Here is a 24,008-nt window from a genome sequence, read left to right on the forward strand (position 1 = left end):
TTTTCATGTGAAGGAAAAGCTGAATTTTCAGCAGCCATTACTCCAGTTTTTAGTGTCATATGACCCTTCAGAATCATTGTAATATGCAGATTTGGTGCTCAAGAAACATTTCTTATTATCAATGTTAAAAATAGTTGTGCAGATTAATATTTTTGTTGAAACTGTGACTTTTTTTCAGGATTCCCTGATTAAGAGAAAGTGCAAATGAACAATTTATTTGAAGATCTATTGTAAAATTGTAAATGTCTGTACTGTGACTATTGAACAGCAGAGTATATGGCCAAAAGGCAGTTTTTTTTGCAGTGGAAACTTTGGCATGTAAAAGTCTGAACTACTGATCCCAATAATTCTTTCAGTTGAGCCCTGCTATCATATTTCCTTCTATTTACCTCACTGTAACTGGTCTGGCAAAGTTTCTAAACACAAATCGGCATTGCTGTCATTTACATGTAGATGGTCATGAGCCAACATCTGATATCAGTAAATTGCGAAAATTAGTCATTATTGCAGCTCAATTTCAATAATCTTTTTCAGGGTTCGTACAGAAACTGCAAAATGAAATTCCAGGACTTTCAAGGACTTTAAAACACTACTCCAAGATCACAATATCGATATGATCTTTCAAATTCTAATAAATAAATAAATAAAACAAAATGGTACAAATAACATGCAGCACATGCAATGGCTGTGGCAACTTTAAAGGGCATATTGCAGGTTTGAGACCCCAGTGAGTCGATGTATAGAAAAATAACGTAGGAACTAGATTTTCTTTAAAATATACTTTAAAATACGCTATTAAGGCTTCTGGAGTTGTTTTTGTGAGAGAATTTTACTTCCGCACCTGAAAACCGCCAAAACCGGAAGTGACGGATGAAAAAGAAGAGCGGTCCATTTAAACCAAAGCAAATGGATCGCAACGACAGTTCGATTAATGTTAATTAACACTCGTATGACGGACCACAGGTACAATTATGAGCCTGCTACGCAGCCAAGAGAGCAGGGACAGGCCAGGATTAGACAGAACGATCAGAGGAGACTAATTGAGTTGATGTGTGAGGAGAACAGGGCAGGAGTCTATGGCAAAGTTTAAAATTTCCTTATTCTAAGTGATTTTTTTCATGAATATATGATTAACCTGAAGAGTAAAATCTTCATCATACACTTAGAAAATTATGAGCTATATCACGTTCACATTCTAATATTTGGGCTTTTAGTCCAAAAAAAGCACACGTACTTGGATAAATACTGATATATTTGCACTAGAGCTTCGCCTGTGTCTAATAAACCTTAAAAAAGTCTTACCGGAACATTCACATCTGCGTTCAGCTGCTGACACAGAGCAGACAGTTACCATGTTTGTATTATTTCTGTATTACAGTCATTCATATTATCACAGAAATACTGGGATCAAAGTTAATAGTTCAGATATAAACACTGATGTTTATGGTAGCGATCAAAATAGACCTTTTGAGAGTTAACTGGCGCTAGGTGGCGAAAAGTGACTTAAAAAATGTATTTGTGATTTAATCAAGAGATTCTTTCAAAAACGCTGATTCATCCAGTAAAGAAACAAGTGAAGTATTTATGAATGAGACATTAAATCATTCATTCAAACCACTTTTTCATAATTTTAATATTAACTAAATATATTATAAATACATATGAATTTAAATGTTTAATAATTCGTTCAAATTAAACACTTTTAAATAGACTGCAGCAATATTTTGTCACACATTATTTTGTTTCGTGGGAGAATCGTGATCTCTGTTTGAGACAAAAAACAAAATCGTGATTCTCAAAGAATCGTGCAGCTGTCGTATGTGACGGAGTGCAGACCTTTGGGAAATATCTAACATGAATAACCTTATCCTAACACTACATCATTTTCAAGCTAGTTTGCCTATTCACCAGGCATTTAAGTTGGCAAAGTAGTGTAAAGTAATGTGCTCAATGACAGAAAAGTGTGTGTTCATGCCTTCCAGCTAAAAAAAAACAAACTAAAAAAACATGACATCAGATGAGGACACTGACATGGAGAGAAAGAGCAGCAGACCTAAAAAGAAACCAAAAAGAGTCCATGCCCCACAGCAGTTCCTCACAAAATATCAGCATATGATATATGCTTTATGGAAATGTTGATGTATGCGCGTTCCCAAATGAAACCCAAACAAACAGCACATGTAATAAAAGACCGAACAATATAACGCAAGCACCATCAAAGGTTTTACACAAACTCAACTTTATACTGATATCGCGACATCGACTGCGCTCCGGGTGAAGTGGCTCATGCGCTGCGTCGTTAATTTAGCGAGAAAAGATTGTTTTTGTCGAAAACAAAAATTAACACCAATTCCATATACTGCCTTTTAAACATTCAAGTACTTTTACATAAATATGGCTGTTTTCAAGGGTTTTCCAGGACTTAAATTTCAAAAAGTCAAATTCAAGTACTTCAAGCACCTTGTACGAACCCTGCTTTTTGGACTGGTGATGAAACTTGGCATGTTTCCTAATACAATGAAACCTTTCATATCAAACAAACAAGAACGTTTAATTCCTCATGACATGACCTCTGACCTGAGCATTCAAACAAGACTGCTGCCTCACCTGCGTAAGTAATCGTCATCCTGCACGTCTTCAGGCATTTCCTGGTTTAAGGCTTCTTGTGATACATTTGTTGAGCGAGAGGTGGCGGGCTGCCTGTAAACACGCTCCAGTTGTCCCGTTTCCTGGTTGAAGACCAGCCCAACGGTCTGCTCCTCGTGCTGACCAGTAGCTGTGCTGCGGGAAAAGGGAACATGAGGCTCTGGGGCATCTGGGCTGGGCTCCATGGGTCTGTGTTCAATTATGTCATGATCAGAATGAGAGACTGGGGCTACACTGTGGAAAGCAGGACTTGTGGGTTGCCAAGCTGCATTTCTCTCAGCAGATGTCTGCTGACCTGTTCTCTCCCAGCGCCTAGTGCCTTGATTGTATGTGAAAAGGTTGTGACAGACTCTACAGCGGTTCATGTGACTGTGTGAAGGGTTTTCGCCACCGTAGAGTGGCTGGTAATGAGATGGACCTGGTTGCTCTGGGTCCATGTTGTTATTCAGCATTTCCTGAGTCTGCTGGTCCTGCCTGTTGCCCTCTTGAGGCTGCATGAGGTCCTGCATTCGATGATTCGATTCCATGAAATAGCGGTTAAGGTTACATTGAAGAACACTGCGGGTGGAAGAAGGACTGCTGTGGCCCTCTTCCTCAGGTGGGCGGTGCCTGCTAGAACTAGTCCTTGATGTGCTGCCGCTGCTACGAGGAAGGCCCCATCCATCACTTGCTGAGGTGTAAACAGATGACTGGCTAGAAGTCCCTTGCTGTCGCAGGCTGACGGAGGAAGCACTGGTTCTGGGTGGAGTCATATTACTACTTCGTCCATTAAGCACACAGCCTACCCAATCCGCCCCAGGGAGACGGCCTCCATCTTCCCTGCCTGGTGGTTGTTGCCGGAAAGGTGGGATGGGTGCCATTCCAGCCACTCCCCTCCTCCCAGAGCTAGAAGAAATGTTCCGCACGTTGTTCCCGCCACCATACACGCAGCTAAATGCTGAGGGCCGATTTGAAGCATAAGATTCAGTGGGAAACCGTGGTATTCGCGGCTCTGTGCGTGCAGAAGAAAAGGTGGATGCGTGTGATTGTCCCTCCAGGGAGGTGGAGTCTGAAGAGTCCTCGTCAGGCGGCGACGGAACCCGTGTTGATGAGCAACGGCTACAGAAACACACTACTCCTAATGGCTGGACGCAACCATGGTACGGCAGCCGGGAACGATCCCTCAAAACAGCGTAACGCCCAGATGAATCAGACGCCTCATCACTGGAAGCAGCAAGAGTGCCTCCAGCCTGAGGGACGGAGTTGCGGGAAGTGAGGATATGCAAAAAATTGTGCAAGATGGGCGTGCGTCTTACAGGCTGGGACTGGAGAAAAGAGCGCTGACGGAGATGGGGCATCTCCACACTGTCCATTGGAATCTCAGGATCATCATCATTCTGCAATGCATAAATGTAAGCGTATGCACACATTTTAAAGAAATAAATGTTATGTCTTGTGCCTAATCAACAACATTTCCAGCAAAAAGGCTCACCTGTTGGTTTGAAGGGTTTACAATGGCAGTTAGAAGATAGTGACCCAATGGATCAAATCTCACCAACCTGCAAAACATACGGAAAAGTCACAAACACTTCACCCAAAAATTAAAAATCACTTATTTGCTCGCCCGCATGTTGTTTCAAGCCCAAACGACTTCATCTTTGAAACATAAATGAGGATATTTTTAATGAAACCTGAGTAATTTCTGTCCCTCCATTTAAAATCAATTCCACAAAAACTATGATGCTTCAAAAAGTCCATGTGAGCAGTTTAATTCAAAACTGCATCCCAATTATGCACTATACACTCAACCATGTAGTGTATGAATTTAATAGGGTTATTTTGTCATTAATAATCGGAATCTGATAGCCCCTCCCCTTTAGCAAAGTAATTAAAGCTGCGACAGTTCACTCAACTGTTCAACACGCCACAGTTTTTTATGTGCAATATTCGGTATTTAAAGTGCACTTTCTTTTTTTTTAATTTTCATTGTGAACACACTACTCACTATTTATACTACGAAACGTCATAGAATAGTGCATAAGTACGCGATTTGGGATGCATCAAAAGTCTACTGAAGAGACATGCTAATTTTATATGATGAGCAGATTTTCTTGATATATAAACATTAATCAACTCACATACATTAAGGCCCGGTTTCATAGACGGTGCTTAGCCTAAGCCAGAATTAAGCCATAGTTCAATTAGGACATTTAAGTAATTTTATAAATATGCCTTAGAAAAAACATTACTGGTGTTCATCTTAAGACTAAACAAAGGCACTGATATATTTTAAGATCAGTCAGTGCAAGTTTCTTTCAGTTGAAACAGCTCAGATTTACATTTTAGTCTAGGACTAGGCTTAAGCCTCGTCTGTGAAACCGGGGGAAAGTACATCAGGTAAAAGGATTCTCAAATGTGCTTATTTGACATGCAAGAACAAACCACATCGCTTTTTGCTCGTCAAGCTAGAACTTTTCCCTTTATCATATTTGATAAGCTCTACGTATGTGCATTAATCAATGTTTATTTGTGAATAAAAACCTCAATTAAATCTGTTCATCATATAAAGAAATCGTGTATCTTCAGAAGATGGAATAAACCACTTAACTGAGATTTATTTTACAAACTTTATAAAATATCAAAGTTAGTGGGGGGGTTATTAGTGTTTTATAGTTCTTATGTATGTTTTTTTGAATGACAAAGTGTTTGGGTGAGTTGTTGATGACATAATTTACATTTTTGTGTGAACTATACTTTTAAATTAATAAAATGTATGTGCATCAGACCTGACTCTCTCTGTCTCACTAGCAGTCTTCACCACAGCAAAGGGCTCCTTCCGACTCCAGTCCCATAGATGTAGCTCATTGTTGGTGGCAATGAGCAGCAGCTGAGCAGTAGGATGGAAAGCAAGGGATGCAATTGCTGAGTTACTCTCTGTGAGCCAGCTCTCACTGCCTCCCTGAAACAAAACCACACAATATTTTAGTTTTGAGCAAAATTAAGGTGTGATGACAAATCTACAGAAAACAAAAAACATATTAGATTCAAGATTTTTATTTGTCACATACACAATTATACAGGGTATAACCAGCAGTGAAATGTAGGAATATTAAAGCAAAGAGCAGAACGATTACTAGTTGACAAAACAATCACTGAATATGTGTATGGTCAAGACTTACATGCAGGTCCCAGATTCTGACCTCTCCATCCAGGCAGCCAGAAGCAATAAGGCCGGGGATGCTAGGGTGAAAGGTCAGGCACCAGGGTGTCCGGCGGTGACCCACTAGAGAGTGAACACACTTTCCTGTCTTAACCTCTGTGATGTAGATGTTGTGGTTCACATGGGTTGAGGCCATTAAAGACCTGTGACGAGACAAATAGCAAAAACTCTCTGAATAGCTTGTTGATGACAGGGCCTAAATGGAAAAGCCTGAGATCAGCCTGTCAGTTTATTTAGCAGATCTGTACTGAAGACTATGAAAAAGAAGTCAGACCTGTCTTACCTATCTGGACTGAAGGCCAGAAGAAAGGTTGAGCGAGGGCTGTCTGGTAACTCCACTTTCTGTGACAAAGAAAAGAAAATTAATAGAGCAGTGATTTTACCTCAGTCACATCCAAACCACAGCATTGAGGCCTATTCACACCAAAAACTATTTTGATAGATATAACTATTAAGTTTTAATACTCATTTTAATTATATGAAAATAGTGAAGTCCACACTACAACTATAACGGTAATGACATGGAGGAATGTATTGTTGTAATCACTTTGAGAATGATCGTTTTTCAGCTGATCACCCAGCATTAAATAGCCTGCACATTTAACGCAGAAGCCTGCAGCACAAGCTTAAAATAAATATTGTTCTTGGTGTGAATGGCCCTTTATGAGTGCTGAGCAGTGTGTACATTTTCAAGTAAATTTTTGACAATTATTAGAAAAGAAGAATCGTATGGGTATAAAGCTATTTATTTAGAAGTTCTTTAGAATTTTTGTATTTATTTAGAATGTCAAATAGCAAATAAATGCTACAGATCTACAGTTGGCAAAACAAAGATAAACAAAATTGTCTTAATATTGAAAATAGTTCCTTTGTAATTGTGATACTACAGTAGGATCAGCAGGCAGCTTATTGCTGCTGACATTACACATTGTACTGAGGAGGCATTTCCCCGTAAAAGAGGCTGCAAGTCAAAAAATGACAGAGATCAGTGTGTCCAGTTACCTGGCTTTGCCATTTCATGCGCTGTGTCTTTTCCTCTACAAGCTGCTGTAGGATCCTGTGTGAGGCAAGGCCTTGTGCTCCTCGCTCTCGCCTGGACAGGATACATACGGAGTTCTTCTGTCCCACCTTCATCTCCACAAACTCTTCCTCGCTCCAACCCTCTTACACCAGACCCAGAGCCGTCCACCGGCTCACACACAACTAGACCACCACTGCTACTGCCACGCCATCATTCTGGGCGAGAGACATCAATGGGGGGGGGGCATCAATGCACATGAATATCTTACAAATATAACACATATCTTGACTACAATTCAATATTAATTTCATGACAATGAGACAATGATTTCCCATTTCTTGGTAAGAAGTTATTTAAATTCAGTGCCAACATTTCACATTTTCATTTAGTTTAACTTGATGCACAAAAATAATGAAAACTAAAATAAACATTAATAAAAACTATATATAAATACATACAAAACACATAAAAACTATACAAAGTTTTAATTAAAAAAACATGTATCATGTAATGTAAGACAAGATATATTTCAGCAAACAACAAAAGAAAGGCTAAAACAGATAAGAACAAAACATGACAATAAATCAATAGTCTGAATATAAAAATAGTCTATAAATAATTAAATGGCAAACACGGTTTTATGCACTTGCCTGTATTATATGGGTAAATATATTTATAAAATTACAAAAATGTTATTTACATTCAGGAATACAACCCTAAGCTAACAGGGTGAAAAAACTTGGATCAGCTTTACATGTCTTGATCTATCCTCCATCTGACAGGCTACATGTTTGACTTCAGCTGTTATCTTCTGCTATTAAAGCTAGATAGGGGATATAAAAGTGCTATAAACATTTAGTAAAGTAACTTCATGGTCATGGAATAAAGGAACCACTGAAATTATATAAAATTCACGATGTTTGTTTTTGGATGAAGAAATTATGCTAACAGCTTTCACATTTAGCAGTTAGCAGGCTATTGTTTACGGGTGATGGATTCATTCGCAGAGTTGCGTGGTGTTTAAATTATGAGTGTGTTTTTTTGTTGTCGTTTAAAATATGTTTAAGACAACCACTCGAGGTCTCAGATTTGGCCTACCTTTTTCTCATTTTTGTCCGAATATACTCCTTGAAATCGTAGATGTCAAGTGAAACAAGTACGTTGGGGCACTTAAGCAGCAGGAACGTTGTTTAAATATTCAGTACTGATTTTATGTTCGGCTTTATATAAATACTGTGAGAAATATTTTAGTTATTTCCTGAAAAGAGGGTCGAATGTACTTTAGATTTGTTGCTGTGTTCAACACCTCCTGCCAAAAAGCGTACAGACAAAGCCAGTCGAGCACAGATCCTTCGTAATCAATTACCGAAAACATCGTTCACACGCGAACCTAAACTGAGCTGTCGCTTTACTGTAAACACAGGTAAATCGGTAATAATTAAACCCTGTGCATACATAACACCGTGCTGTTTACTTTATATATAAATTATTGAGATGAACATAGTATTTTAAAATGTCTGTATGAAAATACAAAATAAAATAATTAATATATTACCTTTTGAAATTAAAATAGCATATTTAGTGTGAAAACAATCAGTTCTTATATTCAGATTCACCATATTTGAAGCTTGGATTTCAGGTTAAACATTAAATCATAAATATATAGCATAAAAATATAATTTTGACCGACCAATCAATTTACGCGTTTTTACGTTGCAGAATGCGTTGACCAATGGGAGCGCTGCTTTACCCGGAAACCCCTGCAGCTCGTCTTGTGTTTGCCAGATCGTTCAATGAGGTTACTGTCTATGGTTACTGTACTCTGCCTCAGCTGCTCGTCCACAAGAATGGAGCCGTGTTTTCTGATCGTCGCTTTCCTCTTGACTTTCAGTCATTCCAGTGGAGAAAGGACGCTCAAGTTTGTTACTGTGGTGAGTAATGTATAATCTGTAACAGTCTGCAGCTGTTTTGACATCCGTTCATTTAAAACCTTTTATGAAACGACGCACACATTCTGACTCTTTATGTGGCATATTTTTTTGCATTACAGCTCTGTGTTTTTATGTAAATGTGAGCTGAGTTGGTGTTTCCTTTTCGATTGTATTCGCTCTCGATGCTTTGCATAGATTATATTGTATCGACAGTGATATCAGTCTAGTTTGAAACGGTATCCAACAGTAAAACGACTTGTGAGTGGCGATATCTGCTGACATGAGTAACCATTGTTTGCTACCGACTTTGTTTTTGGCTTCTACAACTTGTTCTCGACTTAAACTTTGGTTATTTGATATTGTTTCCAACCTATCTTGCTTAGTGTTTGAGTTCATCACGATGAAACATGTTGTTGTAACTTTCAGTGCACCTCACAGTTCAGTCAAAGCAATAACATGTCCAGCTATCCCAATAGGTTTACTCCAATAAATTCTACTGTGGTTCTTTTGTATTGTTTGTATAGATTGGAAAAAGGCCTGGAAACTTTTGTATATCCAGTTATAAGGAAGTTCTGACATTGGTGAGGAATGTTCATTTTGTGGTATCTCAGAAGAAACGGCTATGTGTCCATTTATTTTTTTGATTGTAATTTAAGTTCCTTTATTCTTAGCCCTACAAATGTAAACCATTCCTTCGTTCTCAAAATTCTTATTATGAAAATCATTTATCTCTTGAATATGTGCAATATAATAATAATTCATAAACACAAATGGTTTAAATTTCCATTGTGTATCTCCACTCTAAAATGCCAGTCGCTTAGGCTTACTAATAAAAGTACCAGATTTTATGCTAAATAAGAGTGTTTTAAGATGTGGTTTAACTTTTCTTCTATTTGTGCACATACATATGTTTTTATTCTACTTTATTATGTTGGTGTTATTGTATCATTCAAGATATGCATGTATATTTTCTTTCATGTCTGTGCCACATAAAGAAACTCAAAACCCTTTTTTCTATTGTGGGTAGTCATATTTGATACTGACACCTGGTTTAATTATGTGAAAAGAAGTGTTGTGGTAAAACATGATGATCAGGTCACTGCAGATGAGGAAGTTTAAACCAGAGGGTTGTGCTGTTTTAAGCGTGATTGTGTAACATGGCTATAATTGAATGCATTCCTTGAACACCTACTTATTGATTCAGGTAATTCCTAATAGTGTAAATGAGAGAAGGCCACAAGCCAATACTGAAAACCTAAATGATATAGATTTAAACACGGCTGATGTCTGTGAAAGACAGAGATAAGGAGATGGACTGAATCTGCTTAACCAATTAGAATGTGTTTACACACAACTGTGTGGCTTGTATCCGGATGTCAGGGTGAGCACATGACAAGTTGGATTTGCTGATCTAGTCACAGTTGCATAGTGTAGTTCTTCCTCCTGAACACACACACACATGCATAAATCCCCAATAATTATGAGGTATTTGACTTCCTCTCTGTCAGCTGTATCGTCATGGCGACAGATCTCCAATCAAGGCCTATCCAACTGATCCCTATAAGGAGAGTGACTGGCCCCAGGGTTTTGGACAGCTCTCTCAGGTACAGTATGCACACACACACACATACCTTATGCTCTTTGTTTTAATTGGTTATGTGCTAATTAGTAGCCTTTAGTTTATGTAGTAACATGCAAGTATCTGTGTTATATTGTGTTTATGTATATATTGAGGGTGTGACCCGCTCCTTACATAATTACAACACTTTTTATAGAAAACTGTTATCAGTAAAGTCTTCATCTCACATTCAGATGACTGTTCACAAAAACAGTCTAAAGAAAAAAGTTTATTTCTTAATGTGTACAACTTTAAGTTAGCAGCGAATTACTGAATGCACATTTAAGGATTTTATTTCCTTTTTCCACCATAAGATTTAGTAAGAGGGTGTTTTTATTACTTCAACTCAAACTTATGAACATTTCAGGAGGGAATGAAGCAGCACTTTGAACTGGGTCAGTTTTTAAAGAAACGGTACACGGGATTCCTGAGTGACGACTATGACCGGCATGAGGTTACTGTCTCTTTAAATTGTTTAAACCTGTTCAGTAAACTGAAAGGGAGAGTTCGTCTTTAAAATGAAAATGTGTCATCATTTACTCACCCTCATGTCATTCCAAACCTGTATGAGTTTCTTTATTATGTTGAACACAAAAGAAGATATTTTGAAGAATGCTGGTAATCAAACAGTTGATAGTCCCCATTGACTTCCATAGTATTTATTTCCCTACTATGCAAGTCAATGGGGACCAACAACTGTTTTGTTCTTTAAAATTCTTCAAAATATATATTTTTGTGTTCAACATAAGAAAGTAACTTATACAGGTTTGGAACGGTATGAGGGTGAGTAAATGATGACAATTTTAATTTTTAAGGTGAACTATTCCTTTAAACATAGTTGTTAGACTTTTGTGTTTAAATAGAATAACTAATCCTGTCTTTGCGCTATAGATATTGATAAGAAGTACAGATGTTGATCGCACTCTAATGAGTGCAGAAGTGAACCTGGCTGGCATGTTCCCACCTAATGGTTCTGAGGTGTTTAATCCAGATTTGAAATGGCAACCAATACCTGTTCACACTGTTCCAGCGGATGAAGAGAAGGTAGGACGTCACACTGAAGTTCTGTTCCCTCTTTTCTCTTCTCAATTTTGCAGCACACTGGAACTTGGCCCTGACCTCTCTTTAGCAATGAAGTCATATTTGCTCAGCAACAGCATCAGTAAATGTCTCTGTATGTTTAATCTGTTTCCATGGCTACATGACCTGCCTACAGTGTGTTTGTGTGTTTTTTCTTCTTCTTTCCAGCTGCTTTCATTCCCTCTGGACGACTGTCCACGTTACGCACAGTTAATGAACGAGACTGTAAAAACAGATATTTTTCTTAACATGACTGAAACCTACAAGGTAAGTCCACCTTGCAAAAACTAATTTATAAGAGCAGATCATATGTTTATGGACTGAGCAGCAATAAGATTTTTTACAGCGATTATGAAAATAATAATTAATAACAGTCTTCCCTTAGATTTAAAAGATTTTAAGACCTGTTTTTAAGATTATAATGAATCCCTAGATTTCTGACCTGTGAACATGCTTATTTTGTTGGGTAAATTTAAATGGAAGAAATGTAAATCAGTTTATTGATTTTGTTTTACAATGTTTCAAATACTTAGAAAAAAACCCAGAAAGGCAGAAAACTTGCTCCTCTGTCAAAGTATGTACAGTTGACATTTGTTCACACGTCAATATTCCATTTTTATTCTTGTTGCCTATTTTTCAGTTAGTAATTCAACGTACATGTTAGTACATAACTTACAAACTTGCAATGTAAATGTGCAAAAAGAAAAAAAAAACGGTAGATGAGCCATCCCAGTCAAAATGGTTACTACACTCATAATGATGTCATTTTATGCAGGCCTTCATAGAGATGGTGAAAAATAAAACAGGACTGGAGAAAACCAACATTGAGACTATTTGGAGTGTGTATGACACATTGTTCTGTGAGGTGAGTTTCACCTGGGATTTATGTGCACACATTGTTATTACACATACGTGTGTGTGTGTGGGAGTCGTTATAGACAAGTTTGATGGCTTGTGGGTAAAACTGTTCCCTATTCTTTGTGGACTCTTTCATGATATAGAGAGATTTGGGGGTAAATGTCTTGTAACGATGGCCTTATCACAAGCTGAATCACTGTTGCTTCATTTTATTCCAAACTGATCTCATGATACTCAGAATCGATTAAATCCAAATGCTCAGACAGACACCATGAACTGTGTCAGATCAGATAATCTCTATTTCTTATTCTCCTACCCCAGGCAAAACATGGTATGCGACCTCCTGACTGGGTTACTTCAAGTGTGATGGAGACGCTAAAGGTGTTAAAGAACTTTGGTTTTCAGATTATGTTTGGAGTCTACAAGAGAAAGGAGAAGTGCAGACTTCAGGGAGGTGAGAGCTTAACGCTGGGCAGAGCTTTTTTTTTTTTTTTTTGGAAATTCATTCCAAAGCAACAAAAATAAAACTAAATGAATAAAGATAAGAATCAAATAAAAACCAAAAGCCAGAGATAACATTATACGAGGTTAAACATTGAGAGTAGTGTCTGACATTTCTTAAGAAGAGAGAAGATTCTTGACAGCATTTTCATAGTTACACACTCTGACACTTTTATGCACACACATGCAAATGGGCATTACAGGAATAGAAGGGAGAGGCTGCTTCCTCAAACGTTGTGCAGTTATAGTGCAAGAAAATGTCAGTGTAAAGAAACCGTGGATAGAACGGTCTGAATACACAAGTGCAGTACTGTGATCCTGTGACACCTTGATGTGCTAAAACAGCTCTTATGCTCTCATTTACAGGCCTGCTGTTAGATCAGATCACTAAGAATCTCTCAAATGCAGCAGCACTGGACTCTAAACAGAAAGTGAAGATGGTGGTATACTCAGCCGTAAGTCGTGTGTGACATCAGCAGACCAAAACACCCAAACTTCCCTTTCTTTCAGTCAATAGCATACTAAAAAATACATTTGACCTCTTTAGGGTAAGCAGTTCATGTAATGTTCTCTCATGTAACTATTTTCTCACTAGCATGACACAACAATTGTAGCCCTACAGGAAGCTCTGAATGTCTTTAATGGCCTGCAGCCACCTTATGCCTCATGTCATTTATTTGAACTTCACCAGGAAAAGAACGGGTAACATATTGACACTGTTTTTCCTAAATATTTCTTGTAGACATTCTTTTGTCAACTAAAATATACATTTGCTTTGCTCTTTCAGGACATTTTCAGTGGAGATGTTTTATCGCAATGACACTAATGTGTCTGAGCCATACCCTGTGTCTTTACCGGGCTGTTCCCAGCGCTGCCCCCTACAGGACTTTGTGAACCTCACACGTGAAGTCATACCACAAGACCGGAATAAAGAGTGTCAGATAAAGAAGGAAGCCACAGACACTGGTAATCACAATCATTTACATTAATAAATGCAGTTTTTTCTTACATATTGTAACCACTTTTTTCATGCACACATAAACTAAATGAAGAGTTCATTTGCAACAACAGATAACTCTATTTTTAACAATTTTCCAAGTAGGGCACGCTGCAGCCCACAAGATCCAGGGGACGTGGTTGGATGGGTGGGTTTAGGGATCAGGGGGTGGATATGGGTAGGTTTAGGTATATGTAAGGTGGGAGGAGTTGGATCTGGATCCAACCATGCCCCCTGGATCTAGTGGGCTGCAGCGAGACGCTCCTCCAATTTTCAAAAAACACTTTCATATGACAAAAAGATAAAATTTTAAAATGGCCAACTGTATTACTAATATATTACTTATTTGAGTTACTTTGATTTTAATAGTTCTCTCTCGTGTGTGTGTGTAGATGTCATCATCGGGCTGGCTGTGTGTGGATGTCTTCTCTTCCTCCTCATACTGCTGCTGTTTGTAGTGTTATGCCGTCTAAAAGAGCCCATGGCTAGCTACAGTCATGTGATAAACGAGAGTGACTCCTGACAATCATATCGGCTGCTCCGCAAAGAGGAATTGTGGGACAGTGAAGAGGACCTATGAGGACACTGCGCCAAGGTGTTGAGAAACTCTAAAGACAGAACTCTTTTTGGTCACACAATTTTTATGTTGGGGAAGAGTTTTATTACTTACTTGTAACCTTAAGTGTTTTGAGAGAAAAAAGGGAATCAAGAGTTGGGATGACGTCAATAGCATTAACGTAACACAGATCCGTAACTGAGCAGCTGTCTTCGGCTCTGGGATTTTATTGTAACAGAAGATTGTGTATAAAAGTCAACGAGGGAACTAAAACTTGAACTTAAAATATCTCTGAGACTGAACTAAGCGCCTCCAGAGGTGCGAGTCTTCTCTGAAACACAAGGATTGTTGGTGACCTGCTGTTTGTGCTCCCAGGACATTAATTCTACCTATATTTGTGAACGCTTGAAGATCCAGATGGGGCAATGAAAGACTACTGAATACAAATTGAGGCCTTATAATGCACTCACAGAATTTTACCTTCATGCTTTTTGTGATTATCTCCTGATTGTTTTTGTGTGATTGTTTTTGTCCTGATTTACAGCCACAGAAGAGTTTTGATTAGTAAATTTCAGAATAACAACATGCTGATGTGAACAGTATTTTCAGGTTAAGTTCAAATGAGCTTTTACTGAAATCAATTTTGATCTTGTGCAGTTTCCTTAATACTTTGTTATTCTACACTGATCACGTGAATACAAATTAAATTTTATATTCAGTTATTAAAGATGATTTCATGTCTCAATACAGTTAAAAAAAAAGTTCCAGGTGCATCATGTTTAATACAATTGATTGATAAACATGCCCAGCAAGTTAAAAAAAATTAAATTGCCACTCAACATTAATTACAATGTCCAAATCGTTCAAATTTTTAATGTTTTGTTTGTTTTTAATGGTTCTCTTTTTACTGTCTCAGTGCATCTCGAAAATGTTTGTGACAGGATTCATTTAAAACAAATGCTATATTGATTAGCTGATGAATTTCTGATGGTTTGAGATGGTGTCCTTAATCTGAAAAGATGACAACCTTTTTTTATTCCGTTTTATTTTCATCAAATAGACAAATAAAGTTTGACAGGACAACAGTTTTAAACAAATGCACATCTTTCTTGTACCAGGTCATTAACATTTTGTTAATAGTCAAAATGGAGGCTCATAATAGATGTGTAACAGCACAGAGTCTTTAGTGTCAGGAAAAGAGCTTCAAACCAAGATGTTTTACCAAGAATATATAACCCAAAATTCACTATTGGTGTAAATCCAGCTAATGGGCCTTTGCTTTGAATATGGGTGTGTCCCCTCAATATCCATGTCATTTAAGGTTTTGGTGCCCCATTTATAAAGCCATGCGTAGAATTATCTAGTGACATAATTATCACAAAGCAGTTAAAATATTGCTAATTTGTGAATATAATATAAACGTATAATATGCCTATTAATCTTTGCATGTTCTTAATCGAGTTTAATTACTGGTATGTGAGCACAAGAAGTTCATACACGTGCTTTTCCCAATGCTAAATCCAAGCGTGTTCCTTACTTTTGACATGAAATCAAATCCAAGGAATTTAGGATCAAATCTGATCATAAATGCATTTGATAAATGAAGCACCAGTTTCTGCAAGGAATTGTGATATGAAGACACCAGCAGTGCATAAATATTAAAGACAAAGCATCCACAGTACAAATGCTTTTAACACATTCTCCAAAAATTCTACTTTTTTGTAATTAATGTATGTTTTAAGTTCTTCTAGAATTTTTCATAGAAATATTTGTCCACCTATACTGCAAGTAGACCTTTATCTGGACCAGTCCAGATCAGTGCAACTGTTTGAGAACATACAAATATGGGACTTCATTCAAAAGACACCAAACATTTTCCCTTCGTAGTCAGTGAATAATTTGTTTGTTTCTATATTGTATTCTAACTTTGCTATAATTTTAAAAATGTGGTGCAACATCAGGCTGGGTTGAGTGCCCCGGGAACATCTCAAGTGTTTTTCTCTATTATCTGGAATGGATTACAAACTTGAGTCTCACCCCTGTGCACATCCACGACAGAGAGAATGACACTCAATCTTAAAGGCGGTTTTCATGTCTCTACTGAAACACTACACAGGCTAAGCACCATGAAAAACCATAAGGATAACACTGAACACACATACATACGTGCACACATAAAAAAAATATCCTTGCTGCACCCCACACACAGCTGTTCTTTTTTAATGCCGCTCTGACCTTTAACCTTTACACTCAACATTCAGTTGTCAACAGTGACACAATTTAGGGATCTGCTTATCATTGAACGAGTATTCAAATGTACTTGTTATTTCACACACAGAGAGCAAAGGATATAGGAAGAGAGAAATGTTGATTGTCTGTTGTCAAGGTCAAAGGAGCGTGTGAAGTAAGGCTCTGATCAGGCGATGGCTTTGGCCTCAGGCAGGAAGGCCTCCCAACACTTCACCAGCTGGTTTAAGATAAAAAGCAGTTTAACAGGCTATTCAGCAGTACTATATGTAAAACAAACACTTACACACTTACCCTATGCTGTGTGTGAAGCAGCGACTCCAGGTATTTCACTATGTGCTGTTTGAAATCTCTGGCTTTCTCTTTCTGCCACAGAAAAACAATTCTATTTTAATCTTATATTTTGTGATGTAAAAAGGTATTGCCAATGGTCACAGCTATTGAATTTGAATACTGGTAGATTTTGTAAAGCTCATTTTTTAACATTTACGGGGTAAGTTGGTAGTTTTATTGCTGTCTGTTTCCAGAATGACTGTTTTTCATCCCACCATCCATGTGAAAATTCCAGGCTGAATTACCTACTGTTTATTTGACAAACAGAGGTTGTGTGGTAATTTAACTGCCATCACAATCCACCTGTCTTGAATTTAGGAAAAGGGATCACGCCCTTTAAAACCGTAGCACATCAGTGTTCCTATTCTTAAAGGGATAGTTCACCCAAAAATGAAACTTCTGTCATTAAATACTCACCCTCTTTAAGACATTCGTTCATCTTCGGGACGCAAATTAATATATTTTTGATGAAATCCAAGAGCTTTCTGACCCTGCATAGGCAGCAAGGAAACTAACACATTCAAGGCACAGAAAGGTAGTAAGGACATTATTAAAATAGTCCACATGAGTCAACGACTTCATTCAACAATTTCTTCTCTTCTGTATTAAACTTTGACGCGCGCTCAAACCATGCCAGAACGCCAGTTCCTGCGTCAGCAGCACCACACACGTGTCATGGTACTCTCCAGAACATGAGGCGTTTTTCTTTTCTTTTCAAACTAAAAGAATTCTCCTAGCTTCATAAATTTACGGTTGAACCACTGATATTGCATGGACTATTTTAACGATGTCTTTACTACCTTTCTGGGCCTTAAACGTCTTAATGACATTGCTGTCTATGCAGGGTCAGAAAAATCTATCAAAAATATCTTAATTTGTGCTCAGAAGATGAGCGAAGGCCTTACAGGCATGAAGGTGAGTAATTAATGACAGAGTTTTCATTTTTGGGTGAACTATCATTTTAAATAGGATATTTAAATGAAGAAATAATAAACAACATTTCCAAGACAATAAAATTCATCATCATGCTGAACATGTGACTGACCACGTCAGAAGTGCATTTCTGGGTTGGTAGGATCACAGAGCTCCTCCAACACAAACGCATTTGTATCCATTTATTTTATCACCGAGAAACCATGATTTTTTTTTTTTAAGATGTCCCCATGAGAAGCAATTACTGTACATATAAGGTTTGGTTGCACTTGTGATGTTTTGAGCTGCATTTCTACCAAAATACATCTATACACAACATCAACATATCTTACCTCAAATCTGAGCACTTCTTTGCGCACAGTACAGGTGACTCTTTCGAAATCTCTCTCATACTGACTGACTTTAGACTCCCACTGTGCAGAGACACAGAGAAAAGCTCCATGTTAACAGCAAATTAGTGATCGATCATATTGTTATTCAACAAAACACCCTTACAAGTATGCTATATCTCGGTCTAATGTACAGTAGTTGAAGCGTGTTGTGCATAAATCATTCGCTGTTGATAATTTAACCTCATTTATGTCGTCTTTAGCCTGCTGCAGCTTCTCGGGTTTGTTCGCCCAAAGCAGTTTGGCCTCAGCCTCTCGTTTCTTCTGCAATGTGCTCTGAGCTTCTTGCAAACGCTGCCATACTTTCATCCTCTGTTCAAAACAGCACTGAGGACAGCAAAGAACACAGAAAACAACATCACATTGCTTATGCAGTGGGCTCTGATTGTTGGTTTTGCCTTATGTGGTTGTGTTCTCTAACCCTCACGGCCCCCAGCAGTCGGACATAATCGGCCAGGAGCTCAGCGAGGATGAAGAAATCGCTAAAGGCCTGTTGCTGATGCAGCTGCTCCATCTTATCCTCCACTTCCGCCAGCTGTGACAGTGCACGAGATAACGCAGAGTTCTCCTCCACACTGCCCAGCATGGCCACACTCTTACTAAAGACCGCTGTGTTACTACACAACTCTACGAGAGGAGAAAGACTTTGAGATGCTTTGAAACAGTATAACCTGAAAGATCGGCTTCACAGTGTAGTTTTAATTCTCACCTTTCCTGTGGTTTACTAATGAGTCAACAGCAGCATGGAGCCTCCTCAGCAGCTGCTCCTCATTCTCCACTTCCTGCAGCTTACTCTCAAACCACTGACACACACACACAGAGAGGTGTCAATCACTAGTCAATTGCAACGATCTGGGAGAATTTATGCCTTAGAATTGCATGAACCCCGCTCCTCTTACATTATCTGATTCATTTATTTTAATGGTCATCTTATTCACTGCATCCGACGCTCGGTTTATCATCTTTAGGAGGCCAGGTCCACTCAAAGCCTGAGTATTCACTGCCCTGGGCAACTAAAAACAAATATGTTTAGATATTAAATATGTCACTAAAATTACTGTATGATGAGTCTAGGAACATGATACAGGTGGTCACCTCATCTCTCTCTAAAAACTCTCGAACATCCGGGTCCTGCAACAGAGATGGATGAGCCACTACTCTCTGTAGATACCTACAGAAAATACAAACAAACAGTCAATAAATATGTGATCTATATATTAGAAATAGAACCAGTTAAAAATAAAATGAGTGTGCATTAGCATGTGAATCACCATGACAACTCAAAATTCAGCAGCAATGAATGCAATTTTTTTTCTTTTTGCATTGCTAGTGCCAAAAGGTTCTAGGGTATGAGTGCCAAATAAAAATGAAACAAACTCCTAACTCCAAAAGGTTTGTGGTGTCTAAATCTGTTGCCATTAACAATCAAATCAGCGTTTTCTTTTTTTCTGTTTTTTATAGGGATTATAAAACGGGATTTCAGTTTTTTTTTTTTGCACCTGGGATTCCTACATTTTGCACTACAAAATGCCGCTTCAGGCTAATACAGGAGTTTTTCTAAACATATTCAATATGCCATCAGCCACTTAATCAGAAATCAGGTTTCCCCCCCACCCGAGTTATCAATATCAAAAAAATGCAATTTGTGAACCTCTATTTTATGTGTATGTCTAATTAGGCTTGTGTTCACCTCTCCAGTGCTGCTCTTCTCTTTTCCACAAACTCCGCTGAGGATGAATCTTCCTTCCCTACCTTCACTTTAGTCATCCCTGTGACACAACACCAAACCACACGCTCAGTCAGCAAATCACACCGGAGTGCTCAGAGTAAAATGATGCAAGTAAGAGCCAACAGAAAGCTCAGAGTAAACATTCTCATGTATCCAGGCCAGTGTGAGTGTCTAGATGAGGGGTCACTAGAATAACTCCACTAGACAAGGTGCCAGAGCGAGCATGAGAAATTCTTTACCCACTACACTCTTCTGAGGTGGAGGTGGGATGATGCAGCCCAGCAGAGAGTGTTTGGCAGATATCTTCTCATAAAGTCCCAGAAAATCACTGAAACGTCGTCGCACAGAGAACGTCTTATTAAGGAACATGGGCAGTGTAGTCTGGAGAGAGAGAGAGGCATGGTAATGGGTCATTATGTTAATATATGTGACTCTGGACCACAAAACCAGTCATAAATGTCCATTTTTTGAAATTGAGATTTCTACATCATCTGAAAGCTGAATAAATACGCTTTCCATTGATGTATGGTTTGTTAGGATCGGACAATATTTGGCTCGAGATTCAACTATTTGAAAATCTGGAATCTGAGGGTGCAAAAAAATCTGAAAAATGAGAAAATCACCTTTAAAGTGGTCCAAATGAAGTTCTTAGCAATGCATATTACTGATCAAAAATTAAGTTTTGATATATTTACAGTAGTAAATTCACTAAATATCTTCATGGAACATGATCTTTACTTAATATGCTAATGATTTTTGGCATAAAAGAAAAATTGATCATTTTGACCCATACGATGTATTTTTGGCTATTGCTACAAATATACCCCAGCGACTTAAGACTAGTTTTGTGATCCAGGGTCACAGAGTTTGAGAGCCAACACAGAGCCAACTGTAGTTTGAACAACGCAAAAAATTTGTAACAGGGAAGCTTTTGTGTACCTGAGTTGACACTTTGTAAGACATGTAGGCATTCATGCCATCTCCTGCAAAACAATAACATAGAAGAATTCTGTCACTATAGCTCTCAACAGCCAGAACAAGAGACTGAATCTAGACCAGTGGCTCTCAACCACTTCACTCCTCAATGTCCGAGGAAATATTTGAAGGCCCACACATGTAAGCTACGCTATTTTCTCTATTAATACTACTGTAATAAAGACATACCTGCTTGTTTTCAATCAGTGTCAACAGAATAATTAACTTTTTTGATTTCAGAAGTTAAGAACTCAAGAATCACATTTCTTAAAGTTTATCAGATTTTAATCAAAAGTAATAAATACAAATACTTCTCAAAAAACTCCCTTATCAGTGGCTTCTAGTCATTTTAGGTGTAAAAAATCTGTTCATTATGGTGCTTGTTGCAGCACACTGTTCATATTCATGATCATGTTATTTTATTATGTTTATATTTATTAATTTAGCAAATTTTTCTGTGTATTTTGGGCGAAGAACAGTCTTGCACATTCACAGGAAATAGCTTGAAAAATAAGTTGCATAATACAAACCAATTTTCTCTGGATTAGTGACTGCGATGTTCAGCTCAAACTGGTCTCCACTCTCTTCCTCCTCCAACTGTTAACGTTCATCAGCATTCAGTTAGAATTTAGAATCTACATAAATGTTTCATGAATGCAACTGAAGGGTCTTGTTTCAGTACCTCCTCCATGGTCTTGGTGACAACGCTGGGTTTGAGTATGGAATTAGGGACATGTGTGGTGTTGCAAGCCGATGCGTTTGGGCCAATAATCTCCCTCCTGCCTTGACTAGTGGTGTTGGTGAGTGTCAGCTCTACAGTGGCCTCTAGTGTTTGAACAGATAGAGCAAATAAAGCACAGAGACGTGAAGTATGCGAGTACTAGCATTTCACCATTATACTTTAGTGTAGAATTATTTTGGGAAATCTGTACTTTACATGAACTCTTTTAAAATCAAAGACTTAAAAGTAAATAAAAGCCTTTTACTTCATTACAAATTTTTTAAATTAGCTACATATCATGACTTACATATTTTTATATTTATAGGATATATTTATCCAAATGTGACAATGTGCATGTCAGTCATGTACACATATAAACTATCCCTTCCCAACACGTACTTCACGTTCCAGTAAAGTGTTTTTACAACCACTAAAATCACTATTCAAATGTTTGTAAAATCATCTGCTGACAACTTTAGCTGAGACCATTCATGAAAAAGCTTTCAGGAAATTGGTTTCAGTTTATCGGCTGTGCCCTAGATTCTTACATAGTTCAATCAATGAGAAGATATTATTTCTGACAGTTTCTTTAGAAAGTTTCTGCTTTAAAAATACTAAAATTAGAATCTCTACTGTTTTCAAAAAAACAATTTGAAGATAAGAAATAGTGTTTACTTCTTACTTTTAAATACCCAAGTTCAATTATAAGTTGATTCTTTTTTACTTTCACACAAGCACTTTTGGCTAGAACTAGGTACATAATATAAATTAAGCACAATTTTTGACATACTTATTATACTTTAACGTAAGTACTATTTTCACATAAGAGATATAGCATCTGCGTTTCAACCTACCAAGCTATGATAAAGACAAAGATTAAATACATTGTTCTCCAACATGCAGTTTAGTTCCCATTACATTGCATTACGAATTTATTGCTCATTACGAGTAATGGTGCAGCGACGGAGTGAAATACCAGTGAACAGATCCAGCTCTTCATCAGACTGAAGGCCATTAGTGGCGTGATGGACATCGCTGCTGATGTACGAGCCCTCCTCACTGAAGATATCGCCTTCATCAGGAGCTGATGTGGGTGTGATCGGTTTACTCTGCAAAAAAAAGAGAGATGAGCACGATGCCAAGATAAACAGCTGATAACCATGATATAATTGCAGATCGTGCAGTTGCTGAGCTGCAATATGAGAATAACCGCTGCAGACACTGACAATAAGCTGAGCTAGCTTCTGTCAAATGACAGATAAATATGCTTCTGTCAAATGACAGATGAATATTCCACCACATAAGATTTAATCAGATAATAAAAACTGGTCTTTCGTTCTGAAGCAGGTGTCTCACTCTCGCGCCGGTGAATATGTCCTCGCCTTCATCATCCTCGTCGCTGTCCAGCACTCGAGCGTCTGATTCTGCCTCCTGATCTTCATTATCAGGGAAAGGAGGAGGATTCCGCCCGCAACCGCCTGACATCGCTTGCTTCGACCAAAGGAAATATATGTAAGAACAAACACACCTAACGGATCAAGTCTTGAGGTTGGCGTAATTTCTACCTGACTGTCTGTTACAGGTAAACGTGGATTGGATTTCACTGCTAGGTAACCTCAGCCTACTTAAAAACATCCGCGGATGCCTCTGCGCTCTCAGGCTCAGAGAGAGAGACCTGATGCGCCACTGACTCCTGATGGTCTGGAGCAAAAACTACAGCTACTTCCACAACTACTAAACCTGCAAGCATACACACTGATGCTGTGCATTTAGGACAGGGGTGTCAAATGCCCTGCAGTTTTGTTCCAACCCTGCTCCAGCACACAAACCATCTAGCCTGAATGACTTAATTAGCTGGATCAGGTATGTATATTCTTAATTAGGGCTGCATCTAAACTCTGCAGGGCTCAGGCTCCGGCCCTCCAGGAACTGAGTTTGACACCCCTGATTTAGGATATGCTGTCATTCAGTGAATATATTTTATCAGTTCAGCTACAGGTATACACATTTAGTTATTGTTTCATCATGACTTGAGAGCAGCTCAATTTTGTGAACCGATTCAAGCTGTTTAATTAAGCTCGTGCACCATTCACTTAAAAAAACCATCAGCTCACGAATCGTACTTGGCATGAATTCATTAAGTTCAAAAGAAAAACACACCACAGCATATTTGCAAGTATCCCATTTAATAAAATAAATTTTTATTACTCATAATTCAAGATATGTTTGAAAACAATTTATCTAGTGCACAGTAATTACTCATGATCTTCAAAA

General features: G+C 38.1%; 3 protein-coding genes across 7 annotated transcripts in view; 1 reads left to right on the forward strand and 2 right to left on the reverse strand.

Moving 5' to 3' along the window:
• The window catches only part of LOC306843277 (activating molecule in BECN1-regulated autophagy protein 1A-like), an 80,786-nt gene extending 72,575 nt beyond the window's left edge, over positions 1–8,211 (reverse strand). For both annotated transcript variants that reach the window (XM_079374652.1, XM_079374651.1), the window contains exons 1-7: positions 7,965–8,211; positions 6,848–7,081; positions 6,129–6,187; positions 5,805–5,988; positions 5,412–5,584; positions 4,118–4,184; positions 2,608–4,022 (exon numbers count right to left, since the gene is read on the reverse strand). In XM_079374652.1, coding sequence (XP_079230778.1) covers positions 2,608–4,022; positions 4,118–4,184; positions 5,412–5,584; positions 5,805–5,988; positions 6,129–6,187; positions 6,848–6,979 — 2,030 coding nt within the window. In that variant the 5' untranslated portion in view covers positions 6,980–7,081; positions 7,965–8,211. The remainder of the gene's footprint in view (positions 1–2,607; positions 4,023–4,117; positions 4,185–5,411; positions 5,585–5,804; positions 5,989–6,128; positions 6,188–6,847; positions 7,082–7,964) is intronic.
• A 423-nt stretch (positions 8,212–8,634) lies between these two features.
• Positions 8,635–15,497, forward strand: LOC306883842 (lysosomal acid phosphatase-like). Of its 2 annotated transcripts, XM_079439331.1 has the most exons (12): positions 8,656–8,797; positions 9,322–9,378; positions 10,306–10,401; positions 10,783–10,869; positions 11,307–11,459; positions 11,664–11,762; positions 12,271–12,360; positions 12,675–12,807; positions 13,221–13,309; positions 13,450–13,556; positions 13,642–13,820; positions 14,244–15,497. In XM_079439331.1, the coding sequence occupies exons 1-12, from the start codon at positions 8,660–8,662 to the stop codon at positions 14,372–14,374; spliced, it is 1,359 nt and encodes a 452-aa protein (XP_079295457.1). In that variant the 5' UTR covers positions 8,656–8,659; the 3' UTR covers positions 14,375–15,497. The 2 variants fall into 2 exon arrangements, with proteins under 2 accessions (XP_079295458.1, XP_079295457.1); XM_079439332.1 differs by lacking the exon at positions 9,322–9,378 and having other exon boundaries at positions 8,635–8,797.
• Positions 15,458–23,476, reverse strand: snx1b (sorting nexin 1b). 3 transcript variants are annotated; one of them, XM_079439307.1, is made up of 16 exons: positions 23,300–23,476; positions 23,091–23,225; positions 22,711–22,843; positions 21,696–21,838; positions 21,544–21,610; positions 20,978–21,021; positions 20,278–20,419; positions 20,000–20,078; positions 19,405–19,480; positions 19,209–19,322; positions 19,019–19,112; positions 18,731–18,936; positions 18,493–18,636; positions 18,253–18,333; positions 16,949–17,020; positions 15,458–16,874 (listed from the first exon to the last, which is right to left on the reverse strand). In XM_079439307.1, exons 2-16 carry the CDS (start codon positions 23,217–23,219, stop codon positions 16,824–16,826), a joined length of 1,575 nt encoding a protein of 524 aa, XP_079295433.1. In that variant the 5' UTR covers positions 23,220–23,225; positions 23,300–23,476; the 3' UTR covers positions 15,458–16,823. The 3 variants fall into 3 exon arrangements, with proteins under 3 accessions (XP_079295433.1, XP_079295435.1, XP_079295434.1); XM_079439309.1 differs by having other exon boundaries at positions 23,117–23,225; positions 23,300–23,397; XM_079439308.1 differs by having other exon boundaries at positions 23,117–23,397.
• Between the last annotated feature and the right edge of the window lie 532 nt (positions 23,477–24,008).

This window comes from Barbus barbus (genome assembly GCF_936440315.1).
Source record: "Barbus barbus genome assembly, chromosome: 2".
Taxonomy (NCBI): domain Eukaryota; kingdom Metazoa; phylum Chordata; class Actinopteri; order Cypriniformes; family Cyprinidae; genus Barbus; species Barbus barbus.